The sequence below is a fragment of the Coptis chinensis genome, chromosome 4 (genome assembly GCF_015680905.1).
Source record: "Coptis chinensis isolate HL-2020 chromosome 4, ASM1568090v1, whole genome shotgun sequence".
Taxonomy (NCBI): domain Eukaryota; kingdom Viridiplantae; phylum Streptophyta; class Magnoliopsida; order Ranunculales; family Ranunculaceae; genus Coptis; species Coptis chinensis.
In genome coordinates this window covers 76365781-76390383 of record NC_141459.1, presented here as the reverse complement: position 1 = coordinate 76390383, position 24603 = coordinate 76365781, and the positions used below count along the sequence as shown (strand labels likewise).

The window sequence follows — 24603 nt, the reverse complement described above, 5'->3', positions numbered from 1 at the left end:
CATCTATCTTCAGTGGTGGGTAAAACTGTTCCATGAACAATTGAACAAGTTTGGCCCATGAGTCCACAGAATTAGGCATTTGGGCAGTTAACCAAGATGCCGCCTTATCGGCTAAGGTGAAAGAAAACACCCTTAGTTTAATTTGTTCCGAACCTACGGTAGGATGATGAAATGTGGTAAGAACTTGTTCTATCCTACGCATATGATGATAAGGCTTCTTGTGGTCTAACCCATGAAAAACCGGTAACAAATTAAATATATTCGGGGGAATTCGAAAATCCCCTACTGAGTCTGCAAGAACGATGCATGACTTAGGGCTATCATTTAGGGCTTTGTAAAAGTCAGGGAGAGGAGTCTCTGTTTCGTCAGCCATTAATGTAGGTGTAGTGTGTGATATTCTAGATAGGCGTGTGTGTTGATGTTTACTATAAATAACAGAATATGGTTTACTCGTACCGGACCTTAATCTCATGCAAGGCTAAGGCCAATATGAATACAAACCATTAACATCAGTCAAACAACCCTGATATGCTAGAATGAAAAATCCCCTAATAGAATAGATAAGGAGTGAAGGAAAGAGTACATGAATGCCTCCTTGCTTCGCGTATGAATAATGTCTTGTATACGTAATCCCAGTGTATTTAAGAAGATGGAAACACTTAATATATATATAAAAATTTGAACAAAACGAGAGCCGGTAACTAACCTGTAAAAATCGGGCTTCCTTCAGAAGGGGCGCGGGCGCACTCAAGGTACTGTTCGCAAAAAAAATTCCAGTAACAAGAGGGATGCGCGCTCAAATGATAGGGTTAAGAGGGCGCGGGCGCGTTCAAAGTACTATGGCGGGATTTTTTTTTATTTTCTGAAGAGAAAAAAATCAAACACAGATAGAACCAAACAATCGGGTGGGAGGGTGAAATGGGATATTGGTAGAATTTTAAACACAACGGGAAACTAGTCTAACAAAACTAAGATGGCAGCGGCGCCATTTGATAAAAGTAAAAAGACAGTTTTCTATCCTAATGAAATAATGTAATTTACTGCTAGGAAAAAGAAAGCTAGTTATTCTACTCTTTTGATCAAAGTTCTACTCTCGTTTATCATGCGATATGGTGGAGTAAAGAATTCGTTCCACTCCTAGTGTCTTAGACGTAACAATTTTACTAATTTAACAATTCTATAATATCAATGAGAGCATTTGATTAAATTATACTAATATGATGAAAATAGCTAATTATGATATGCTAACTTATACTATGGTAATTTGATTATAAGATATGAATGGGAAGAGAGGTATTGGGGGGATTTGTTTCCACCTTGATTAAAACTTAATAGACTAGCATAGATTTGTTGTCATCCTAATCTTTATGTTTTCACATAAAGATTGAATCTTTTTAATCCCTAATTATTCATGGCAATCTCTACCAACTAATAATTAGCATGTGAGACAATTTAAACCCATTCTCATGGTGAATTAACTACCTTCTAAGGTGGAATAAATTACTACAACTTATTCTACACTAACACATTAAGTCTTCATCAAAGCTTCATCAAACCCCTCTAATGGAAGTTTAGCTATGAATCATGAGACTATCATAATTAAAAGAATAAGAAGAAGTGGAATAAATTACTACAACTTATTCTATACTAACACATCAAGTTTTCATCAAAGCTTCATCAAACCCCTCTAATGGAGGTTTAGCTATGAATCATGAGACTATCATAATTAAAAGAATAAGAAGAAGAATAAGACATAATTGAAATAATATAAAAAACTTGGCTTTATTAATGGTGATTAGGCTAATAAAATAATAATTAGGGTTTTACTCAAGAAGAAAACTAATTTATTATATAATTCATTAACTAAAAAAAGGGATTCCATGAGTTTATCCTTAGTCCTCTTTATATAGGAGAGGGCTAGGTTTACAATTTCGTGCATAAGCTTTGGAGATATGTTTTGGGCCATTAAATCAATCCCAAAACCTAATTACTTAAGTCCAAAAAAGGTTTTTATGTTGGAAATTAATGCAACAGCATTTTTATCCACTTTTACTCCTCTGATTGGATCAAGGCCTAGACCGTTAGAAAGCTCTTTCTGAGCTGGTCGTTTTCACATATAATAGGACCAATTCCTAGGTATGAGTCCAAAGTTATGACTTGCGGAAGTTCTATTGACTTTTCTGCTCTATTTCTGTCCGCGTTGACTTTGACTTTTCAGCTTTGACTGTGCTTTAAAAAGGCTTTTTCTCCTTGAAACTTGGGCTTTAACCATAGAACTTCTTAGCAACCAACCTTTGCTCTTTTTTCTTGAAAAAGTGATATATTTCTTCACATATTTGACTCCAATACCTGAAATACACAAAAGCACATAAACAGTACTAACTCTTATTTATTATACACATAATTAGTCTAAATGTAATATTATTAAGGGGTTAGAACTATAGTTTTGGGCTCTTATCATTCAACAATTCTTGCAAACTTGGGGACCTTAGGGTCAGGCCCGTCCGCCTTCCGCTTCCCCCTGCTACTCGATCAACGAGCCACAAAGCCGATCTCCTCTAGGTCTAGAGGCGAACCCTCCCTTAACCTCTCCTGTGGAGCAACAACTGCCCCATCAGCTCCACCATGGGTAGGTCGCCTCATCGACCCACCACCAGACCCAGAGGTCCCAGCTCCTCCAGCAGGATGCCCATACCTAGAACGGTTCTTATTCCTTTCTTCCCTAGTAACAATTCCACTGTTTCCCCTTTCCATTGTCGATTCAATAGACGAGTCACTATCAATTTGACAATGCGCTTGCTTCTTTTGGTTCCTTCTCTTTAAACATATCTCCCGACCTCCCCTTTCCACAAAGTAGTTCACGACTTCAGGTGGCCTTTTCTGTTTCTGAGCTTGACTAAGCTTAGCGAACTTCTCGATAACCTCACGCAAACTTCCCCTAGCAACAACGACCTCTGCAAAACATTAAAGAGATTAATCAAATTCATAACCAATTACCAAAACATAGGAGCAATAGACAACAACACACTAATACATACCAGCAAAATTACAAACCCTAGTTTCAGCACTAAACCAAGGGGCATAATAGTTCCCAACCACCAACAAAGGTCTCCTTTCCCAGGGTTCGTTACTAACCCCATCCAGGATGCCCGACTTCCTGGTCAGTGTCTGTAAACTAAAATTGTTGGCCCTGGACCGCTTCACAGCATAGTGCTCCACGATATCAGCGACGTTAATACGATACTCATCACTCGCATTCAACAGATCAAATACCCTCAACAGACACCACGTATTGCCAACAAACTGGCAGGGCGCTTTCTCACAAAAATTTAAAAAATCATAGGTTAACCGGGAGAATGGTAACCTCATTCCAGCCCTCAGATGTCCCTCACAAACCACTATCCCATAATCTCTAGGAGCGAACTCCGTACTAAAAACGTTCTCTACAGATCCTAGCTCGTATATAGCCAGTTCGCTAACCCTTATATCACAAGCTTCCTTTAACTCTACAAAGCTATTTACAGCGTCCCTAACTACAATTCTCGAAGGCAAACCATTAGAAGAAGAAGATGTCATAGCAGAACTAGAGTTACTCGCTATAGCTATTACAGATGTTGATCTCACCTCTACCTCCTCACTCTCAAACCCTAACGACTCCTCTATTACTTCGTTAGAACGAGTGTCATCTGAGTCAGACATTTTTTACTTTCTCTCTCTCTTTTCTCACAACACAACGACCTAACTAGATTACAAGCAATTACCTTCAAAGCAAGAAAAGAAAACGAAAATGGTGGAAAGACTAACCTAGTTACTCTAAAACCTTTTGCAAGTTCTGAAAAATGACAAAACGATGACTCTCCAGTTCTCCATATGTGGTTTTATGATGAAAAACCTTTCAGTTCCGAATGCAAGTCATGATTGCACTCAAACCCTAGACGACACGTCACCTTTTATAGCGTCTTTTCGAATTCCACAAGATGAGGCGGTTGGAATTTCTCATTACACCTGTTCGCATCCTCACATGTGCTAAACACATGCTATCGTTCTCTTTCAGCAAGTCGCTCCTCTGCAAAAAAGTGACCTACTGAGATGGGGCTGTGTGAGGGAGTAATATTCACATCCAATGAATATCACACATGTGTCCAGCATATACAGAACTACCAACCGACCTCATATCTTCGTCCTCAGAGCTTGCTTCATAGTGACTCGACTCAGGCAAGAAACTGATCTCACGTACTCGTCCTGCGAGCTCGCTTCTTAGTGGCTCGAGTCGAGTAAACAATCTCACCCAGAAGCGACCTCCATAGCGCTCAATCCCCCCATCCACAACCGCTCGTAACGTATGTCTTTACTACAGCTATCAAGACTGAGACTTTAGGCACGCTTAACAATAAATGTCCATTACACCATAACAGCCTATTTGCAACAGTAAAAAACCGTTGCTAATAATTTTCGCAACGCCTTTTAAGCGTTGCAAATATGGCGTTAGTAAAGTGTTGGAAATATTTGCAACGGTTAAAAAGCGTTGCAACTAAAAATTTCTAACGGTTATTAACCGTTGCAGAGTGACAATTACTAACGATTAAAAAGCATTGCAAACCATATTTTCCAACGGTTATTAACCATTGCAGAGTGGCAATTACTAACGGTTAAAAAGCGTTGCGTAATTTGATTTGTAACGATTATTGATGGATGCTTTAATATTTATTTTTTTCTTTGCAACGGTTTATAACCGTTACTAATGTGTTGATATGGTAAAAAAATTATTTTAATTTTTTTCCTACCCTAAACCTGCACCTCCTGTTTTCATATAGAACCAAATTAAATTACCAATGCTTTTTCATACCATTTGACAAGTAAAATAAACACAAACAAACGCCTGAAAAAATATATTATATTCATTGTACCATATATATAATTTCAAAAGTGTTTTGAGGGTTACAAATTCAGATTTATTAAAGGTTACAAATTTCTATACGATTTTCCAAGCAATCCCGAATGAGCGGCAGCAAAGTAGTTCCAGTTTCCCTGCAAAGTTAAAATATGATCATAAATCAGTAAAAAAAAATCAAATGTTTAATAATAACTAAGACTATATTGAGATTAAAGAAGAAAAAGAAACAATACTTGCCATAAACTATACCCACTAGAGAAAGAGCATAATAAGAATCTTTCCCATCAGTTGCCTTTCTAGCAGCACGGAATGTCTCTTTTGCCTTGAGCCAATCATCATTCTTAAGCTCCAAAGCACCAAGCATTGACAGAGCATCTGGACACTTCTCATTCACCTTAATTGCCTTGCCAATCTATCGTCAATTAAAAGAAGAAGAACATGAACACATGGAATAATTCAGAGCTTCTCTTTTTCATCTTTTTAAATCGTAAAAGAAAAAATCATTTGTAAACACTAGAAATACCAATGACAGAATCACATCAATATAGTAACATTTATTTATATTTCGTATATATAAATAAGACAAATTAGGATGGGATATCCTACAAACACATACTTGGAATCTGTGAGGAGGAAGTCTACAAACACATGCAAATAATAATGAGAAAGCATGATGATCCATAACAAATGCAAACTTTCAAGGAAAGGAAAAGATATATTTTTTACGTCAATAAGATACGGCAAGTCAAATTTGCAGATGTTATATCCGATTATGATATCAGGATCAACTTCATGGACAAAGTCCTGCATTGGTCTTAGATTAAGTAAAGGCATGTGAAAATAAAATGGCAAACTCAAAAGATAAGATGATTGCTTCTTGGAACTTGAACTTAGTTATCACTGTAACTTTGTGATCCTCATTACTAGATTGTTCAAAATTAAATGATATGATTACACAGCTATGAAATAAGTAACATCAATCAAAGAGACCAATGGTTTGTGACCTTGCTGAGACTAAAGAACTCTAGCCGAGAAAAAGAATTCCTTAAGCTCTGGGCATCCGACTCAGAACCAATTACCAATCAGTGGAGCAGCCCTAGGATTTTTTTATATCATAATGCAAGGCTTTGAATGCCGCAAATGATTATTTCAGTGGATGTAATCCACAATTTGTCCCTTGAGTATAAAAAAAATTTCAAAATATAGAAAAGATTAATTAAGTGGTAGATGAATACCCTCCAAGCAAGTAAAACTTCTCTTTTCGTTCTCAAATGACATAACATCAAAGACCTACAATTGGAGAGTATGACTTGAGTCATAATCTTGCGAACAAAAGGTCGGCTCTCTCCTTGTAAAGTGACAAGATTGGCCACCTACACGAGAAAATAGAATTAAGTAAATTGTAAAATTTAATTGAAAATTACCAAGAAAATTTATTAAGAGGGTACATATGTTAACTTCTTATTCCAACGTCTGCAAGTGAAAAAAAAAATGAAACTTCAACTTGAATAATAGGATCATAGGTTGGCTCCAAGAAGTGCCCTTTGCAGCCAAAGACACTCTATGTCAAAACTCAATATCCGAAAAGGAGCCATTTTGGAGAATTCTCCTTCCGGAGCATGACCGATCGGGCAAAAATACCGAGAAAAAGGCTAAGGAAAAGGGTCTAGTAAAAAAGGTTATGCCTTAATATATGAATTTTCTAAAGGGAAGATGACCAGCCTCTGGTGTATAAGGATACAAGCAATCAAACTCCAGTTGACAATATGACATTGTCCTAACAGCCTTCTTGTACTTCCCAACAGGTACTTCAATCCAATTTCCACCAACAATATCGCAATCAATCATGAAGCGAAGAGCGAAAAGAACATTGCTTTCGTATGTTACAAAGCTCTTTGTACCAAGACCGTCAATTTGTATGCCTCGTTCAAGGATGCCTGTGAGGAGCAATGATGTAAAAGACCAAAATAACATATTATTAATTGGTGGAGCAAGGAGAGAAGGGATCATCTCCAATCTAGTTGTAAGGTCTTGTCCCCTTATTAGTAGCTGAAGTGTAGGCCGGGTAATTTTAGGTAAAACTTTCAAAAAGAGATTTCTTTTGTATGCTTCAAATCGTTTTTTTCTGCTTCGTATCCTTTATTTCTTTTTTCAAGGAGGGATTTGACTATTCTCTTCTCTTCTTCTTTCAACTTCGCTTCTCTTTCGCTTATTTTCTTCTTCTTTTACGCAATTTGTCTTTTAGGTGCTTCTCACGAATTGGATTCGAACCAATCAAGCTACTTTTCCTTTAGTAGAAGCTACTTTCCCTTTAGTAGATCATGAGTGGGTCCTGTCGTCCTCCTCATATTATACTATTATAGTCCTCCTTTAAGGGCATCTCCAATGGGGGGTGTAAACCGTATAGAGTGGAAATTTTACACCTCAAATATCAAAAAACTCTCTCCAATGGGAGTGCTAAACCGTAGGTAATAGTGTATTAGCTAATAGAGAGGGTGGGGAATTCCCCCTCTCGCTATTAGTTAATAAAAAGCCCGGACGTCACTTAAAATAACGTCTGTTTAACTTAAAAACTCGGACGTCACTTCAACACACGTTTGAAGCTTTATTTTTTTAACTCGGACGTCACTCAAGTGACGTCCCAGTTTAAATTAAAGAGGGACGTCACTTGGAGTGACGTCCGAGTTTAAAATCTATTTTTTTTACACTCTTCCATTGGAGAGTATAGAGTGTGGATATTTATGAGTTATACAATACTATACAATTAGAGGTGTAAAATCCTAATGGCACCTACGTGGAGCCTAGGTGGAGGTGTAATTTTACACCCCCCATTGGAGATGCCCTAAACCAACAACATTTCATCGGAATAGCAATATGAAGGGTAAAATCATGCCATTCTTCCTATCTGCAATGAAAGCTGAACTAGCCATTCGAGTATGAAGGGAGGGCTAAACGCGCGTTGACTCTGATGGAGTGAAGTGAGGAGCACGGGAGTTTTCTGGTTCCATTCGCGAGCTTGTCTAGATTTTCTTACCGAAGCATCGCTAGCCAATTACTGCTGGGATGTCCGATAGTGCTCATAGTAAGAATTGCCCGTATAACCAACCTGGGGTGTTTAGCCATGAGGTGTACCAAACTGCTATTTCAACTTCTTTTCATACCAATTCCGAAGTTGGATAAGACTTAGCCTCTAGTGCGGTGTTTACTGAACAGGCATAAACTCTAGTTTTGCCTACTACCGATTCCGAAGTTGGAGAAGCATATCCTGTTCTTAGATTCGCTTGGCTCACTTCTGGTTGTTTACCGAGATCAAAAGCATGCCATAGCCAATAGCCTATCCACTTCGTTACCCTTATTTCTTAACAACAGGCTACGGGTTGCCAGTTCATAAATAAGGGATCGGAACCCGTCAATAGGCGAGAACGGAACTCACGTTCAGAAACTAAATAGGCGATCTATATAGTGAAAAACAGAGTTTAAGCAGAGGATAGGTCTTACTAATAGTCTCGTTTCATGCTAGCTAGTCTCTTCCCCGGGATAGGCATATCCAGTGATTTGATTCGCTCAGTTAGAAAGTAGGCTTATTCTTCTAGTCCCTCGTTACTATTTTTATCTTAACTTGGATACGGGATATCAATCTATATAGGCTTAATCGTACTTTTAACCAATCCTGGGTTTACCTAGCGGGGTAGTCTAGAAAGGGCCTGAAACAGGCTTTACGCCTCAGTAAAATAGTAAATCCTGAAGAAATATAGTCAACTTATCATTCGCATCTCTTGTGCAGGCTGACTTCTGGTTGTTTACCGAGAAAAAAAAAGAAGAACCAGTCCAGTAGAGTTTACGGCTTATGCGTTGTTTGCCTCAGTTTGCTTATGAGACTTAACTTGTTCCGAAGTAAGCAATACGCAAAACTTCATAGAGTATATAACTGAACTCACGTTCCGAAACTCGGTTACGCAATAGTGAAAAAAAAATGAGTTTAAGCAGAGGATAGGTCTTGGCCCGAGAACTGGACTCAATTCGGGTTTAGCTACAACGCCTACTAGCTAAGCTAACTAAAAGAGCAGTTACCGAAAGCCGGATTTGACTTTGGTTGGCTACCGCGGATCCCGTAACTATTTCATATAGGATACACAATTTCTATAGTAATAAATAGATGTTTAAGCAGAGGATAGTTCACCCGTTAAGTCTCTGAAACTCTAGTTTCATGTGCTTTTGTCTTCTAATACAAGAAAATCGGAATAAGACTTTCTTCCGTAAATCGCGAACTGCATCGACTGAAGAAACCGACCGAAAGCATAGATGACAGGTCTTTGGCCGATCGGAACTAGAGTTAGAGATCTTGGAACTGCTAGCGGCGGGTCTTCCTTGTTTTCACTAGCTCCGATGAAGAGTTCAGAAGGCGCGAAGTTGAGTCTCGAACTGAACTCACGTCCAGAAACTCAATAGGCGAGGTGAGAACTCATTCTATATAGTCATAAACTCTAGTTTAAGCAAGCCTTGGAGTGTTGACCCATCAGCAGGACTCAAGTTGCGTTTCCCCTACTTAAAATGAAAATACTGATTCCGAAGTCGGATCAGAATAGGGCGCTTGCTTAGATCTGGATTAGCTAAGTCTTCGTTTACACCCAAACTTCTTACTATTCGGATACGGGATATCAATCTATGGATGGGCTTAATCGGACTTTTAAACAAGCCCTAGACTCTTTCTTTCCTAGAAAGAGTCCATGCTGTTTAATGCGCTTTTTCTTAGAATACAATAAAACCACTAACTCAAAAAAGCAGTTACCGAAAGCTGGATTTTACTTTGGTTGGCTACCGGTTATCAGAATCCTAAACAGAATTCTTATCGGATACGCAATCTATATAGTAAAAAACGGATGTTTTACCAACCCCGGGGTCTGAACCCGATAAGTACCTGAAACTCAAGTTTCACGTGCAACAACAGCTAGCCTCTTCCTCGGGATAAGCATGTTTATCCTGACTTCTGCCTTGCCTGATCGATAGTGAAAGCTAATGTTTATGCGCAGAATAGCTCGTTTAACCACACTGGTGCATAAACCCTTGAACATGACTCAACTATAGTTTCACGCGCTTTTGTCTTCTAATAAAAGAAAACCTCACCTAAGCCCCGAAAGATTATCTATTCCTAAAAAGATGGGTATCGGGATCCTAAACTCCATCTATATCGCGAGAATCAGACTTTGACCATGCCCAACATTTACCCATAAATGTACTAAAAAGCACCGGTAAATGCATCTAAATGGCCTCATAGCCCCCGGGATAAGTCTTCTATTACGAGGATCGCCTCCAATAGAAGTCGACAAATTTGCTTTCGAAACTAAGCTAAGTTTGGGAAGTAGAGATTCAAGACTTGCCTCACAGCAAGCAAAGACTAGAAAAAGAGAATCATCTAATATGCAAAGTGAGAGGCCTTATCCGTAAGAAGCGGTGACGGAAGCGAACTTAACGTTGACTCTATTCCTCTCAATGTATACTCCTGGCTTAGCTACAGGACTGATTAGCTGACTTCTAGAAAGAAGCGAAGGATGTTCTATTCCGATACCTTTTCTACTGCTTCCTCCCGAGGCAAAGGGATCGATCCGAACACATGGGCAGTGGCGGAGCTAGGAAAGTAAGTGAGGGTGAGCCAGCCAGACAAAAACCAAGCATACAAAAAAAAAAAAAAAAAAAAAAAAAAAACATATATTATATATATTAATGTATTAGAAAAAAAAAATCAAATCTTAACAAGTATTTGTTCATAGTTGTCCTCGGCGGCCTTCTTTTTCGTCATCCTTCTTCATCTTCTGGAAGCGTTGTAAGATCAATTCGGTATCAATGCTATCAAAAACTTCTTTTTCAATGTATGTTATTAAACAATCATTCAACCACTCATCTGCTATCCGATTAAGCAAAACGATTCTTTATGATATTCATAGCAGAAAATGCCCTCTACATTGGCGGTGAGAGCAAATGTAAAATCAGCGCCAACTTAATCAACAAATAAACAAGTGGGTACACAATGTCTTTCTTCGTCTCAACCATTTTTTTGGCTAGGCCGCTAATTCCATTTACTTCACCAAACTTAGTATCGGAACGCACATCAATGATATAATTCTCAAGCTGATCCGCTAATTCCATCTGATCTATCTCTGAAAAATCATCGGGATAAAGTCGAGCAAAACGGATCAACTTTTGTTTATCGAAAGTAACAAACGATTCACTAGGATCAAGACATGTCATACAAAGAAGTAATTCTGTGTTTGCTTCATTAAACCGGTCGTTTAACTCTTGAATTTGCAAATCAATACAGTGATAGAATAATCCAACACGATAGTAATGTAAATTGGTGTTTCCTTCTGCTCTTCGTCGAGACCTCCCTCGAGCCATATACCTCTCTTCCATATTTGGAACAACCACATCATGTTTGACACATAGTGAAGAAACTTCAGTCAGGAGACTATCCCACCCATCATCTCTCATCGCCTGTAAGCGTACCTTTGTTATTTTAACAAGAGTCATAGCATTGACAATGTCTTGGTCTTCACGCTGCAATGCCTTTGACAAATCATTGCTAATTCCTAGTATCGCTTTCATCAAATGCAAATTGAAGATAAATTCAAAAGACTGCACTGAATCTAATAATCCGTAAGCCTCACCTCTTTGTTCCGAAGCTTGAACCATTTTCCGCTACATTATCAAGCACATCAACTCTTGAACCATAAGTGGTTATCATGCCAAGAAGTGTATAATAGTGTGAGCCCCATCGAGTGTCACCAGATCGTTTAAGACTAGTCTCTTGATTCAACCCTTTGCCACTTGAAATTTCTCCACTTTGTAACGCTGCAACAACTTTAGCCTTCATTGCATCGCGCAACATATCCCGTCGCTTACATAATGCTCCAACAGTATTTACCACATTAGAGAGAATACTAAACAGGTTAGCGATTGACTCATGATTCTTTGCAACTGCTACAAGGGCTAACCGAAGTTGATGGGCAAAACAATGAACATAAAATGCAGACTCATTCTCCTTCATTACAAGTGCTTTTAGGCCATTCAAATCACCTTGCATATTGCTGGCCCCATCATACCCTTGTCCACGTAGTCTAGATATGCTCAACCTATGCTTGGAGAACAACTCATCGATTGCCTTTTTAAGTGTTAATGCACTAGTTTCCTTAACATGCACAACTCCAAAAATCTCTCAATCACGAACCTTTCTTATCGACATAACGCAAAAACAATCGCCATTTGCTCCTTAATTGATATATCACGTGCTTCATCAATTAAAATAGCAAACAATGAATTTCCATAATCTTTTAGAATAGCATTTGTAGTTTTCACAAAGAAATTTAATTCACAATATCTTTTTGGATATCGGTGATGTCAATTTCCGATTTTTAGAAGAATTATCAAGAACTTTCTTAATGACTTCGTTATGATCTTTCGAAAAACCGTATAAGTTCAAAAAAATTACCTTTATTGATCGACTCATCTGATTCATCATGACCACGGAAAGCTAAACCTTGTCTCAAAAAGAAACCTAATGCAATCGGTTATTGCGGTTAGGTGTATTCGATAATCCCTTCCGAACTTGGTCAGATTGTGCGTGAAGAAATGTCTTGATATCTTTGCTCTTGATTTAACAAAGCCCATCTTTGCCTATAAGCAATATTATGAGCACTATTTGGTCCTCCAACGTGCTCCTTTAATTTGGTTTTTCTTTCCCAATTAGTAAACCCCCTGTGAGAAAAAACATCTCCACCTCCTTGTGCCCCCTTATTAGGTTTAAAGAGATAACAATATAGACAAAATGCGGCATCCTCGTGAATACTATATTCCAACCAACGAAACTCCTCATACCACTCAATCTGAAAGCGTCGGATTCTCTTGCCTCTTGTTCTTGGAGGAAAAGCATGATTAGGCTGGCAAGGACCCCTAAGCAAATATGCTATTCTCACCGAGTCTTGATCATTAGGATGATAATCTGAAATCTTTTTCCTCAGTGCAGGGTCTCCCTGAAGACTAGACAAGTCAAGTTCTTCACGATTTTCACGTTGAACCCGCTTTGACGTGGGTTGTTCAACACCACCATCCTCAATTTCTTGGTGACTTCGCTTTGAGGAAGATCCTACTTCAACATTGGCAACAATATTTGTTTTATTAGGTGGTTGAGTAGGTTGAGTGGGTAACGACTTTCCTTTGATCAAATACTTTAACATATCTGTTTAAACAATTAAAATAAACTATTAATCAACTGAATTGAAATTGCACTAATTAAAATAAACTACCAATGTTATTATGATATTCACAAAATAAAATTAAATAAAAATATGTGGTTTAATGAATTCACAAAAAAAATACAAAAAACATTAAAAAACATACTTTAGGAATCAACTTAATATGAAAAGATAAAAAAAATAAGACAAGAAATTTAATAATATTAGGCTTACCTATAAAATTTTAGAAATTATAGATAACTAATTAAAATAATAAAGAGAAAGGTAAAACTGTGGAAAAGTAGGTACCTGCGTAGTGGGTTTTGCTTCAATTTTTGATAAAAAGTCAAATTGGAGTAAGATATTTTTGTTTTTTTGTTTGTTTCAATTGTTTGGTTTCGGTCTGTGTGCGTGCTTTTTATTTTGTATTTTGGTCGGTTATGGGTCGTGGGTTTTAAGTTTGACTTCAAAGCCAACACTGTTAAGTACTTAAGTGTTAACCGTACTTTAGTACTTTACACAGACACAGTTAGCTTTTTGGAGACTTTTTAGTCTTTTTCGGATATAACTATTATGGGTCGTGGGTTTTAAGTTTGACTTCAAAGCCAACACTGTTAAGTGCTTAAGTGTTAACCGTACTTTACACAGACACAGCTAGCTTTTTGGTTTGTTTGAATATGTGAATAGTACAAAAAAATTGTTTGCGAAAGTTGAGGGTGAGCCAGGGCGTACCCTGGGCCCCCTCTGGCTCCGCCACTGCACATGGGTGCCGATTCCAGTCAGGGCCGACCCTGATGTATGAGAGGCCCAAGGCGAGTTTTTTAAAATGGGCCTATATTATTGAGAAAAAAACAAGTCTTTTACACAAGGTGTCATGGGCCAATGTTTGAATGGACTGGACTATACATAATTTGACTGGACTGAACAACCTTTACATGTGGCCTAATGGATATAAGATTATATTTGGGGGCCCAAATTTTTACCAACAAATTGGGGGCCCTAGGCGACCGCCTAGTTGGCCTGCCCTCAGAGCCGGCCCTGATTCCAGTCCTTCTCTCTTTCTTTCTCCTCTGACCGGAAGGTAAGACCCTGACGGAACGGATCGGAACTAATCTTAAGAACAAAGAAATAAGGATAAGAAAGGCATTTTTACTGCACAGACGAGGAAGCTCTTGACGGAGCCTACCTCGGATAGGGGCAGAGGGAGGGAAAGGAGTAGTTTGCCTAATCGAAAATGACAAGCATACAATACATACCGTAGGCAGAGGCCCAAAGCCAACCCAGGGAAGTGAGAGAAAGAGATAAAGAACGAGAGTTTCAAGCGGACGTGGTTCTAGCGAGGCTTCACCTACACTTGAAATGGCCTAACGGATACATTCCTGAGTCGGTCAATCAAACATAGAGTTAGTAAGTCCAACAATCAATCAGAGCTGCCGGGCTCAGCGAATGCAGCCTTCACTTATTCTTGGGCCTTCGGGCCCTTAGGGATGACTCTAGTCAAGTAATACAAAGAATGACATTGACCAGCCAGTTGAAAGTAAAGCGAAAATTCACTTAATTCCTTGAATAGGAGCAACTACTCAGTGACTTCCAAGTATCAGAAAGAATGACATTTGAAAATATTTGCATGTGAGGAAATTTATGTCAATAATAGCTATACAAAACTAACTTCTCGGGAAGATTGCAAAATATCCAAAAGTTTTAGAAAATCAAGAAACACTAAATTGTTGGCAGTGCAACTACAATCTTAAGGAAAAGATGAGACTGTTGTTGTTGGTAATACATAATGCTCTTCTTCTGCACCATCTCGATCCGTAGAACGAATTGGGGAACCGTGCTGTTCCGGTTTGCCTCTTTCATCTTTGACTGAAAACCAACAAAACATGATTAGTACCATAGACCACCTTTTCTACATATAGTACTCCAACCCATCCCATTAAAGGAACAAAATAATAAAATAGATAAAACTGGTAAACAAAAGGTACCTCAAGAATGTGATGGAAACGAGAGACATCGTCAAGGCCCATTCCTTGAGGACAACTAACGTAGAAATATGGTTCGAACCCATGACGTTGCAGCAGACACTATGCCCTAACAATATATAAAACAGAACACTTAAATTTTCCAACATTATCCAAAAATACATCTCTTTTTCTTTTACTCATTTAAAAAAAGTAAACACTTTTTTTTAAATTCACAAAGAAAAAAACAGACAAACCTTCTCTAGTAACACCAGAAGAATAAGGCAATAACTCTCTATTCTTTTCACCAATAACATAATCAATCTCCAATTACTGAAAAAACTACAACAAACAAACAAACCCCCAAATCTCAAAATTTCCAAAACCCTAATATAAAAAAAAAAAAAAAAACACACTTAAACTTACTGATGCTAGTGGAGTGGAAAATATACGACAAGGACAAATTAGGCCTTTTCCAAATGGTTAAACGAGAAGATAAAGCTCTTTTACGATCTTCTTCATCTTGAAGAATGAAAATTTCTTCTTCTTCTTCTCTAAGTAGATAAAGCTCTTTTACGATCTTCTTCTTCTTCTAAAAACACATCTTCATCCATCATTTCTTCTTCTTCCATCCTTGCTACTGTTGCTACTGGTGTTCGTTGTTGAAACCGTTTTGGCGGCTGCAGTGTTGTTGTTGTTAACTGCTTCCAAACCAAACATCAAGGAACTCAAATGAATCTTATTATTTGAGAGTGTGTGTGGGCAGAGAGAGAGGGAGGAGACGGGAGAGTGTAGCGGCGGTGAGAGAGAGAGAGAGAAGAGAAAGTAAAGTAAGTTTTATGTTTCAAGATTTTAATTTGCAACACTTCTCACACGATTTGTAAGCGTTAACAATTAATTCATAAAATTCACCTAAATTAAGTAACGCTTTTATAACATTGCTAACGCTTATATAGCGTTGGCAACTTACTAACGGTAAATAACCGTTACAAAGCAAAAAAAAGTCTGTGTTGCAAATATCCTATTATGGTGTAGTGGTCCTTAACTCTCCATCAAGACTCGCAAGTGACCTGAAGACCTAGATTTGACCTGACACAGGAAAGCAAGAGGCGCGGGCACCTTGCCTATATAAAGAGGATGAGAAACTACGTTTGAGCTGATTCAAGTTTCTCCCCAAAGAGAATTTGATATGTAGGCAGTTCGTCCATATGAACTCGGTCAAATCCAAATCATCTATCCCATAAATTCTAAATTGCCTACATTTTATAAGGTTAATCCCAAATCTAACTTTTAGAGCACATATGAACAAAATTATTAGCTCTTACTCTCACACAATATGGAAATGTGGTTCATTTGTTTTTTTATCTATTCATTCTATTGCTTCTAGTTACTTGAGAAAGTGACATGATGTCCACCATACAGGGGTGGGGTGATGTAATAGACCACCCCATTTTTGGCCCAAACGTATGTTGCATATCATATAGAGTTATCGGCATAATATTAAAAATACCAAAAAAAAACACCCATATTCAACAGAAACTACAAATAAAAAATGTTACTTTATAATAAGATTAAGTGTCCATCTTAGATCTCATATTTTAGTAAGTGGAATATAATCTAAAAAACTTCATGCAAAACAGAGAACTGTCAGCAATGTGGTGGTTTTCCCTACCTCGTGCAAGATCATGATTAATGGACCAGGTAGTGATCATCCAACCTGTTAGCATATTATTTGACTGGTACCAGTCGGGTCGCTCTTCTCTTGATTCGGATATAACTTTGCACATGGGCCTCATTTTCACACAGTGGGCTTTAACATGTTCTTATCACCGAAAGGTCCCCCTAATACTGTTTTTGGCTGCCGATATGGCGTTTGAAAATTTTGGCTTTAGTTTCATTTGCAGCCTATTTCGTAACTGAAACATTGGCAGATTTTGACAGAGCTATCCGTCTTGATGAAAAAAATGGTGGGTTCTATTTATTTTTTATTTTTCACTTTTTGTATATACTCTTATTACACCCTATGAAATTACTTGTCTTCTCTTACTTTTCTCTCTTTTAAAGAGTGGCATAGGCTAGATTGAAGGTCACTACGCTTTATTTATTATTATTATTATTATTATTATTATTTATTATTATTAATTTTTTTTTCACCACTTTTTTTATATTTCTTTCTCTTTTTCTAACCGTCTCTTGTGGTTCGTTGATCCTATTTCAATCTAGCGTCCCCTGTCTTTCCATATATCGCGGGGGTTTCCATGCAGTTAGGTTACCGCAAATCCGATCCTCTGCTGCTGTCGGTCTTGTATCTCCTATATTGCATCGGCCTACTTGACCCACCAAACTCTCATGTCATGGATATGCCCTGTACACTTTTCACTTTTTTCATTGTGCTTGTGAATAGGTCTGGTTTCTAGTCTTATCGAGTCTTTTTGTTTACCTTCTATTGCTTTCTAAAGTTGTTTCTTTTACATTATTACTAAGTTTTAACTAATAGTAAAAATGTGAAATGTGTGTGTTATTTATTCATTTATCTATTTGTTTGAAAGAGATAGGCTGAGTTATATATTATTCAACAAGATCATACGTGTAGTTTTCCTGTTGCAGCCTCCTCTACAGTATCATATATAGTGCTTAATCTAGTGGAGGACCAAAATTTATTAGACAATTTCAATCTGTATTAAGGGCAGTCACATAGTCAGCAACTCTATCTGAACCCCCCCTGTACATATGAGAAAATGAACAGAATATAAACAGTTGATTTAAGGGTCCTGAATACCCTCAGTTGGCTTGTTCTGAGAGAATCTAATGCCTCCTCGCTTATAAATCATATTCCCACATCTGAAAGCCCAATGTAATGTCTTTCCTGGAACATACGACCACTACCGGTAAATGCCAGGAGAACATTTCCAGAGCTGTCGCAAACAAGACCACCATATCATGCCGTATCCCATTAGGACTGAAGGCTAACATTTGTATTCAGTTTAACTCTAAAATCAACCGGAGGAATCTAGCAGGGTCATTTCATCATGGGACTACTGAATTTCACTTGAATGCCTAAAGAGTGGCATAGGTAGGCCTTTAAATCTATTTGCTTAGAGTGGCTGCAACAGGCTTGGAACATTTCCTGAATCTCCTAGCTTTCCTTCCATATAGCATCAACTGTTGCACAATGTACACCATCGGAATAGGTGAGTAATTTCCTTTCCTTTGAACCGTGCTTGAGACTTTCCTCCCTCATATAGCTCAGCTCCAAGAATCTAGCTTTCCTTTGCAGATAGTAAGGATGGAGTCTATTCGAGCTTTTAGTATCTTTGGAGTAGCCTAACAAATTTTTGATACCAGCCAGCCAGCCAGTACTTCCTTATGCCATCTCACTTTGGCTTCAATAGTGCATAAAGCCTTGTAAGCAACGTTAGATGTGTATAGTCCACTCTTGTGAGGTGTCCAACTGATTATGTGTTCGCAAAGACGTCTATTGATGATAGTGCTTTTAATGTATTTCCTTTAATTCTTCACGCTGCAGAGTATATATAGCAGTATTCCAAACACCATTAGAAGTTAGCTGGCCGATCTTAGTATCTATTGGAAAATGCCAATCTGCAATGCCACTTGAGCATTGTGAATAAGAGGACCGCCCTGCTTTTACACCATTTATCATGCCAAAGTAGGGTACCCCTAGCACTGGAGGGAATTTATATCCATGACCTTGGGCCCAACCTCCCAAGTCTTTGCACTAGACCACTGGACATCTTTCCTCAATAGGAGCAGACACTAAAAATGATGGTGATGTTTGTTTTCAGATCCCTTGGGTCTTCCTACACTTCTCTTTACACTACTCTTCTTTTTAGAAGAAAAACTTGCCTGATTCTGCTTTGCTTTAGCACCTTTTCTACCTTGACTCATGTCCTAGTCACTACACTACTTTTCTGCTGCTAAATTGGTGTCTTCAACTCCTCGCTGTGACGTACTAGTGTTGACAATTTGATCCTTGAAAGGAACAGTTTCCTCCACAGAAACTACATGATCTTAGATGTCTCCATCTCTCACCGTATCAGCTAGTAAGTTTTATGCTTCCTTTTCTGACGTAAATAGTTCAACTTCATGTTCATTACTAGAGGCATACCATCTATTGTCTCTTCTGATGAAAATTGTACCATATGAATACAATTTGTTTCACCAGGCACAACAGCTAATGGTTGAGCTGTGTCCATCAAGAATGATGGTTCCCACCTTCCACATACACCAATATTTGATTATCACAAGTAATGTGACTATTTAAATCAGAAGAAGTTTGCCATCTTCGAACTTCTCTGTTCAATTCTGCTTGCTGGGAGTATCTGATTCTCTTTAGATCTCGTAATGCTAATGCATGAGAAAAAAATAGTGATCGCGTCCTTTTCTGTCAGTCTTTCTTGTTCTTTATTCTATATTAAAGCATGTAACTGCATTCATTGTGCTGTCAAAGGTGATGCCCGTGCGCTTAGGCACCGCCTTGGCGTTTTATTTCTTTGTGGAGAACCGCCTCTCCTTTCAAGGGACCACCTTGCATGCCTAATCTTAATTAAATTATGTTCTATCCCTTGAAAACTTTATGGCCGCTTAAAAAAATGAGAGAGAAAGCAATTGCGTAGTCTAATTGTGTTATACCATTTAATTAATTGAAAATGACTATGTGATCTGTTGTTTTTCTTGAGTTTATAGAATATTTAATCCCTGAAAAACACAGAAGCATGGTGCCTAGGCTACTGTTAACTAGAATAGGGGTTATTCAAGAACTCAGGAGGTAGTTACACCACCAAAATCACTACCAAATAAGATGCAGGCTCAGATAAATTGCAGTTTTTAAGCTGGTAAAGTGAAAAGTCGGTTTGTTGCCATTTTAATACTGCTGGTTTTATGTGTTTGCATCTTCTTCGGGAAGGTTTCTGGTTCTGGAACTACTTCCTAAAAAGAATGTGTCCCTGTTTTCTTGTTTTGCAAATTTGCAATTATCACCATCACCATCTACCTTACGCCTCCTTGCGAACAAAATATGCATACTTAATTACCATTAAGATTCACTGAAGGCAGTTATCTACTTTTTAGTTGAGCCGCTGAATCCCTCGTTCATATAAGGAGGGCATGACTTATGACTGCTCATTGATCTGAACCATGTCGTTTTGTGCGGTAGATGAATGATATGCTTGGTTGTTACAGGAAGGCTAAAGAAGGCAACTCCTTTCAGTTATTAGTTGTTACTAGCATGCAAACCGTGCTTCGCACTGGTTTTTGGAAATTAAGTAACGCATCCACACACAACAACATCACCAACAACACACTAACAATAGATAACTCCACAACTCTTGTTGTAATTTTAACACTGGAAATTATACTACATTAAATAACTTGTTAACACAACAAAATCTTCTAGCTAGCTAGGCAGAATTGAATCTCGGAGGAATAGACTTGCGCAGGTGTCAATCAACAACTTAATGCATGTAAGTTGATACCAAGCAAGTTGGCCTTCAGAGCTTCACAAATGCATGCAACTGGACCTAAATCATATAAACCATCAAACAATGTGCAACATTGGCTAAAAGGTTGAGCTTCAACAACCAAGTTAAGTAAGCTACTCATTAATTAGTAAATCATACTAAAGACAGTCTGTAGCAGAATATGAAACAATGGGCTGAACACAATCTCAAAGAATACAGGTAAAGCAACACCACTATAAAAATGGTTCTAACCATGGAAATATAACCAACATAGAATAAGATATAGGGTTATTTAGGGATTGGTCCTACTTATTTAGAGGTATTTAGGGATAGGTCCTAAAATTAGCGATTATTAGGCTTTAGTCCTACTTCTATCAATTGACCTTGAGTCAACTTAGTTGACCGTGGTCAACCCATTTTATAATAATATAATTTTCATTTTTTATGAAAATGGCCAAACTACCCTTCAGCGTGCATCGCATGTGACTTTATATTGGACTGTTGGAACACCAAGTTAAACAATAGACACGTGTCAAAAATCTAAAGCATTGATCCAATGGCCAAAATTAGAAACATTGATCCAAGTATTTCACGAACTTAATTTCAAACTCTTTAATGGCAGAAAAGTAGGACCAAAACCTAATTAACTCAAATACAGGAGGGGTTAAATCCTAAAAAACTAATTCTCTCTAATTGAAAGATTTGAAGCTTCCATATACTGCCATTGAAGAATTCGAAGCCTTAACCATCTATCTTCCAGTCACACTCAACTTTACATCATCTATCTTCCATATCTCCTTCAAAGCCGTGGGTTGAACATCATCATGAGAAATAAGCTTTTGCATACAAGAAAGTCCAATCACACTCAACTTTACAGTTTTAACCTCACATGCCATCAGAAAAACACGTAACACATCCTCATTATGAGATATTTCATCAGGACTAGTCATTAACCGTAGCTGCAAAGTTTATAATAATCAGTAAACAGATCTAATAAGGTTTGATATTTCCATATATATAAATAAATAACAGATCTGATTTTTTAAGTGATTTGAGTGTTAAATGGACCTTGAGAATAGCGTGTTCGGCTCCGTCTTTGATAGCGGGGTATCTGCGACGAGCTTCGGATGATAAAGCTCATAGATATGAGTCGAGGATTGTCATGAAAGCCATTTATTGAAAATGATTTTTTTTTTCATGATTTCAGCATCGGGGAAATTGGCATTTTGAGATCAGAGAAAGAAATGAGAAGTGAGATTTTGATTGAATGAATGAGAAAAAGAGTATCTGTTTGTTTTTATATGGAGGGTAGTTTGGCCATTTTCATAAAAAAAATGAAAATTATATTATTATAAAATGGGTTGATCGCGGTCAACTGAGTTGACTCAAGGTCAATCGATAAAAGTAGGACTAAAGCCTAATAATCGATAATTTTAGGACCTATTCCTAAATACTCCTAAATAAGTAGGACTAATCCCTAAATAACCCTAAGATATATTAGCTGAACAGCCAGTCGAAAAAGCCTCAAGTTTTTTACTTCATGAGTCATCACACTAAGTTTTTTGCAATACCTTCTAATTAATACATTAGCATGTGAATCTAGAAAGATATACTACCAATAGAATACACAAACTTTTTAACCTGAAACCTAATAAATCTTCAAGCAACACTGAATATACTGAATATTACATGAAGTAAGCCTTCTAATAAAAATGAAGCTACATGTATCCAAAGATTCCATTCACATTTTCATAAGTGAAATTGATTAACATTACTACATATGCATAAGTGGTATCAAGTACATACATAGAGTACACAACAGTCATAGGCATCAATAAAAGTAATTTAACAGATTGGTAACGATGACATTACCATTTTTATTTAATCCATAAATATTTCGCTAAAGGAAAATAAAGCACCCAACAAGAATTGAATAGAAAATCATATCATTAGTAAAAGCGACCATCTTTCAAATAAGCTCACAAAAACTGAAAGAAAATTATTGCTTATGGAATGAGTACATTGGTAATATGGAAAACAAAGAACATATCAAACCTACGCCCAACTATTACTAACTTACTAAGCATGCTTCTCGCTGTGCTAACGAAAAGAGGCTATATCAGCATTCAGAATTTAACAACTTAAAGCAAATAGTACCATTAAAGCATTCACTGCTTTGTCTAGAAACTACCAACAATAATGTCTACAAAAGTTGGAAATTAAAGGTAATTAAAAACATGGATATTAATTAAATTAACTAAAAAGTTTCATTACCCCTAATGTCTATTGTCTATCAATCCAATACCCACTCCATCCATCAATTAAAACAACAACATCACCACCACCATGAATGAAAAAGGCAACTTCAACAAATTGAACAACACAAATAACAATATTATCTTCTTCATAGAAAATTGTGTGATTTCAATTGAATAAAATTATTTAAACATCAGCATCATTATCAAGCACGTTATAAGCAAATGACTTAAATAAATAGATTTACGTACAAAACAAGAATGAAATTGTACAAGCAGTCAATTAATGATGGAGATGAACATTATCTTCTATAAAATCTGCAAAAAAAAAGTTGTTGGTGGTTAATGTGCGACAAGTCTAATAGCTAATACAAAGATCCTTCATTGAAAACCAAAGACTATCAATTACTTGAGATCAATCAAGTAACAACAACAATTACTTAAAATCGAGATTAATATAAAAATGATAAAGTGAAGTACCTTTAAAAATAGATTGTTGTTTGTCGGATATACAGAGAAATTGATGTGGAAAGTTAATTCAATTTAGAAGACATTAGTAGGGAAGGAAACGTAGGTGTTTGCAATTTCTAATTGAGAAAGAGTAGGAGACTGCCGGTTGAATTAGAAAGATATTATTAGGGGGGTATCTGTAAATATTTTATAGTTGTTTTATAAATTTTAAAATCATAAAGGAGGAAAGGCTAAATAATCAAATAAAGGAGATCTAAATTAGCATACTCGATAGTGAGGAGGGGTTCCTTAAAACCCGGCTATCATATAGTGTAGAGATTTGTGTGGACCCTCATAAATGATCCGCATGACATTATCTGATCCTCCTATTATGCAGCCTCGTTGGATTGATTATGTGCAATGAGACATCCAGCTCAATGGAATGCTCAGCAGGACAACGTCCCTGTAGACCAAATGGGCATGTTCTTTGGACATAACACTCGGATCGGACCCTTTATATCTGTAGATTTAGCCCGGGTTTGTAGCTAGGGCATAGAATGCTCAAAGATAAGCGTCTCTATGGATCAGCTGGGCATGTTCTCTGGACATGGCACCTGGATCAGATTCTTTATATCTGCAGGCTTAGCCCGGGTTCATAGCCAGGGCACAGAATGCTCAGCAGCACAACGTCTCTATGGACTAGTTGGGCATGTTCTCTGGACATGGCACCCAGACTGGACCCTTAATATTTGCAGGCTTAGCCCGGGTTCGTAGCCAGGGCACAACATGGCATGTGGGCCAAGCCTCATTGTAAGCCCGTAATCAGCTGAAAACAAGGCTCAGCTGGATCCCACAGAATTCGGAAGTTATGACTCTATTCAATGTACCTGAAAACTAAGGATAAGGATCCAAATCCAGAGATTCTCTCTGGTTTCAGGTAGTTAAAGATTGAAATGCCTTTCACCAACATAACTACATTGGAAGCTCTATACGTTGTAGACTTTCAGAGACTTGATCCCACTGGGGTATGTAGGCAGCCACCGAACTATAAAGTGGTTCTATCTCAAACATCCAAACAAACCATCCCATTACTATCATTATCATTCAATTATGTGTGTCATTCTGTGGGTTGTGATATTTAGAAGGTAGATTTTTAAGAGTGTCTGGGTAGATCTGTTTTTCTTCAATTTTTGCCTTGACATCTTTTGGCATGGTCTGTGGGGACCACGACCACATTCTTCTCTTTTATTGAATATCATGATCAATGGCTACTGGTAGATCCAAAAGAAATCAAAAGTTGGCTGACACTAACCAGGCTCCAGAAATTGCACAAAACCTTCC

At 37.6% G+C, this 24603-nt stretch overlaps 1 protein-coding gene across 2 annotated transcripts; it reads right to left on the bottom strand.

Annotated features, from left to right (window-relative positions):
• Positions 1-4874: 4874 nt before the first annotated feature.
• Positions 4875-10745, bottom strand: LOC147504862 (protein CTR9 homolog). 2 transcript variants are annotated; one of them, XM_086557573.1, is made up of 4 exons: positions 9075-10745; positions 6130-6267; positions 5144-5306; positions 4875-5028 (listed from the first exon to the last, which is right to left on the bottom strand). In XM_086557573.1, the coding sequence occupies exons 2-4, from the start codon at positions 6211-6213 to the stop codon at positions 4973-4975; spliced, it is 303 nt and encodes a 100-aa protein (XP_086413699.1). In that variant the 5' UTR covers positions 6214-6267; positions 9075-10745; the 3' UTR covers positions 4875-4972. The 2 variants fall into 2 exon arrangements, with proteins under 2 accessions (XP_086413699.1, XP_086413698.1); XM_086557572.1 differs by having other exon boundaries at positions 5132-5306; positions 9075-10592.
• Positions 10746-24603: the final 13858 nt, after the last annotated feature.

Excerpts from the sequence above, each read along its gene's own strand:
- LOC147504862 (XM_086557572.1), bottom strand. The coding sequence starts at position 6,213 with ATGACTCAAGTCATACTCTCCAATTGTAGGTCTTTGATGTTATGTCAT. Across the intron at positions 5,307-6,129 it reads AAGTTTTACTTGCTTGGAGG|ATTGGCAAGGCAATTAAGGT; the intron begins GTATTCATCTAC and ends AATTGACGATAG. Across the intron at positions 5,029-5,131 it reads TCTAGTGGGTATAGTTTATG|GGAAACTGGAACTACTTTGC; the intron begins GCAAGTATTGTT and ends TTAACTTTGCAG.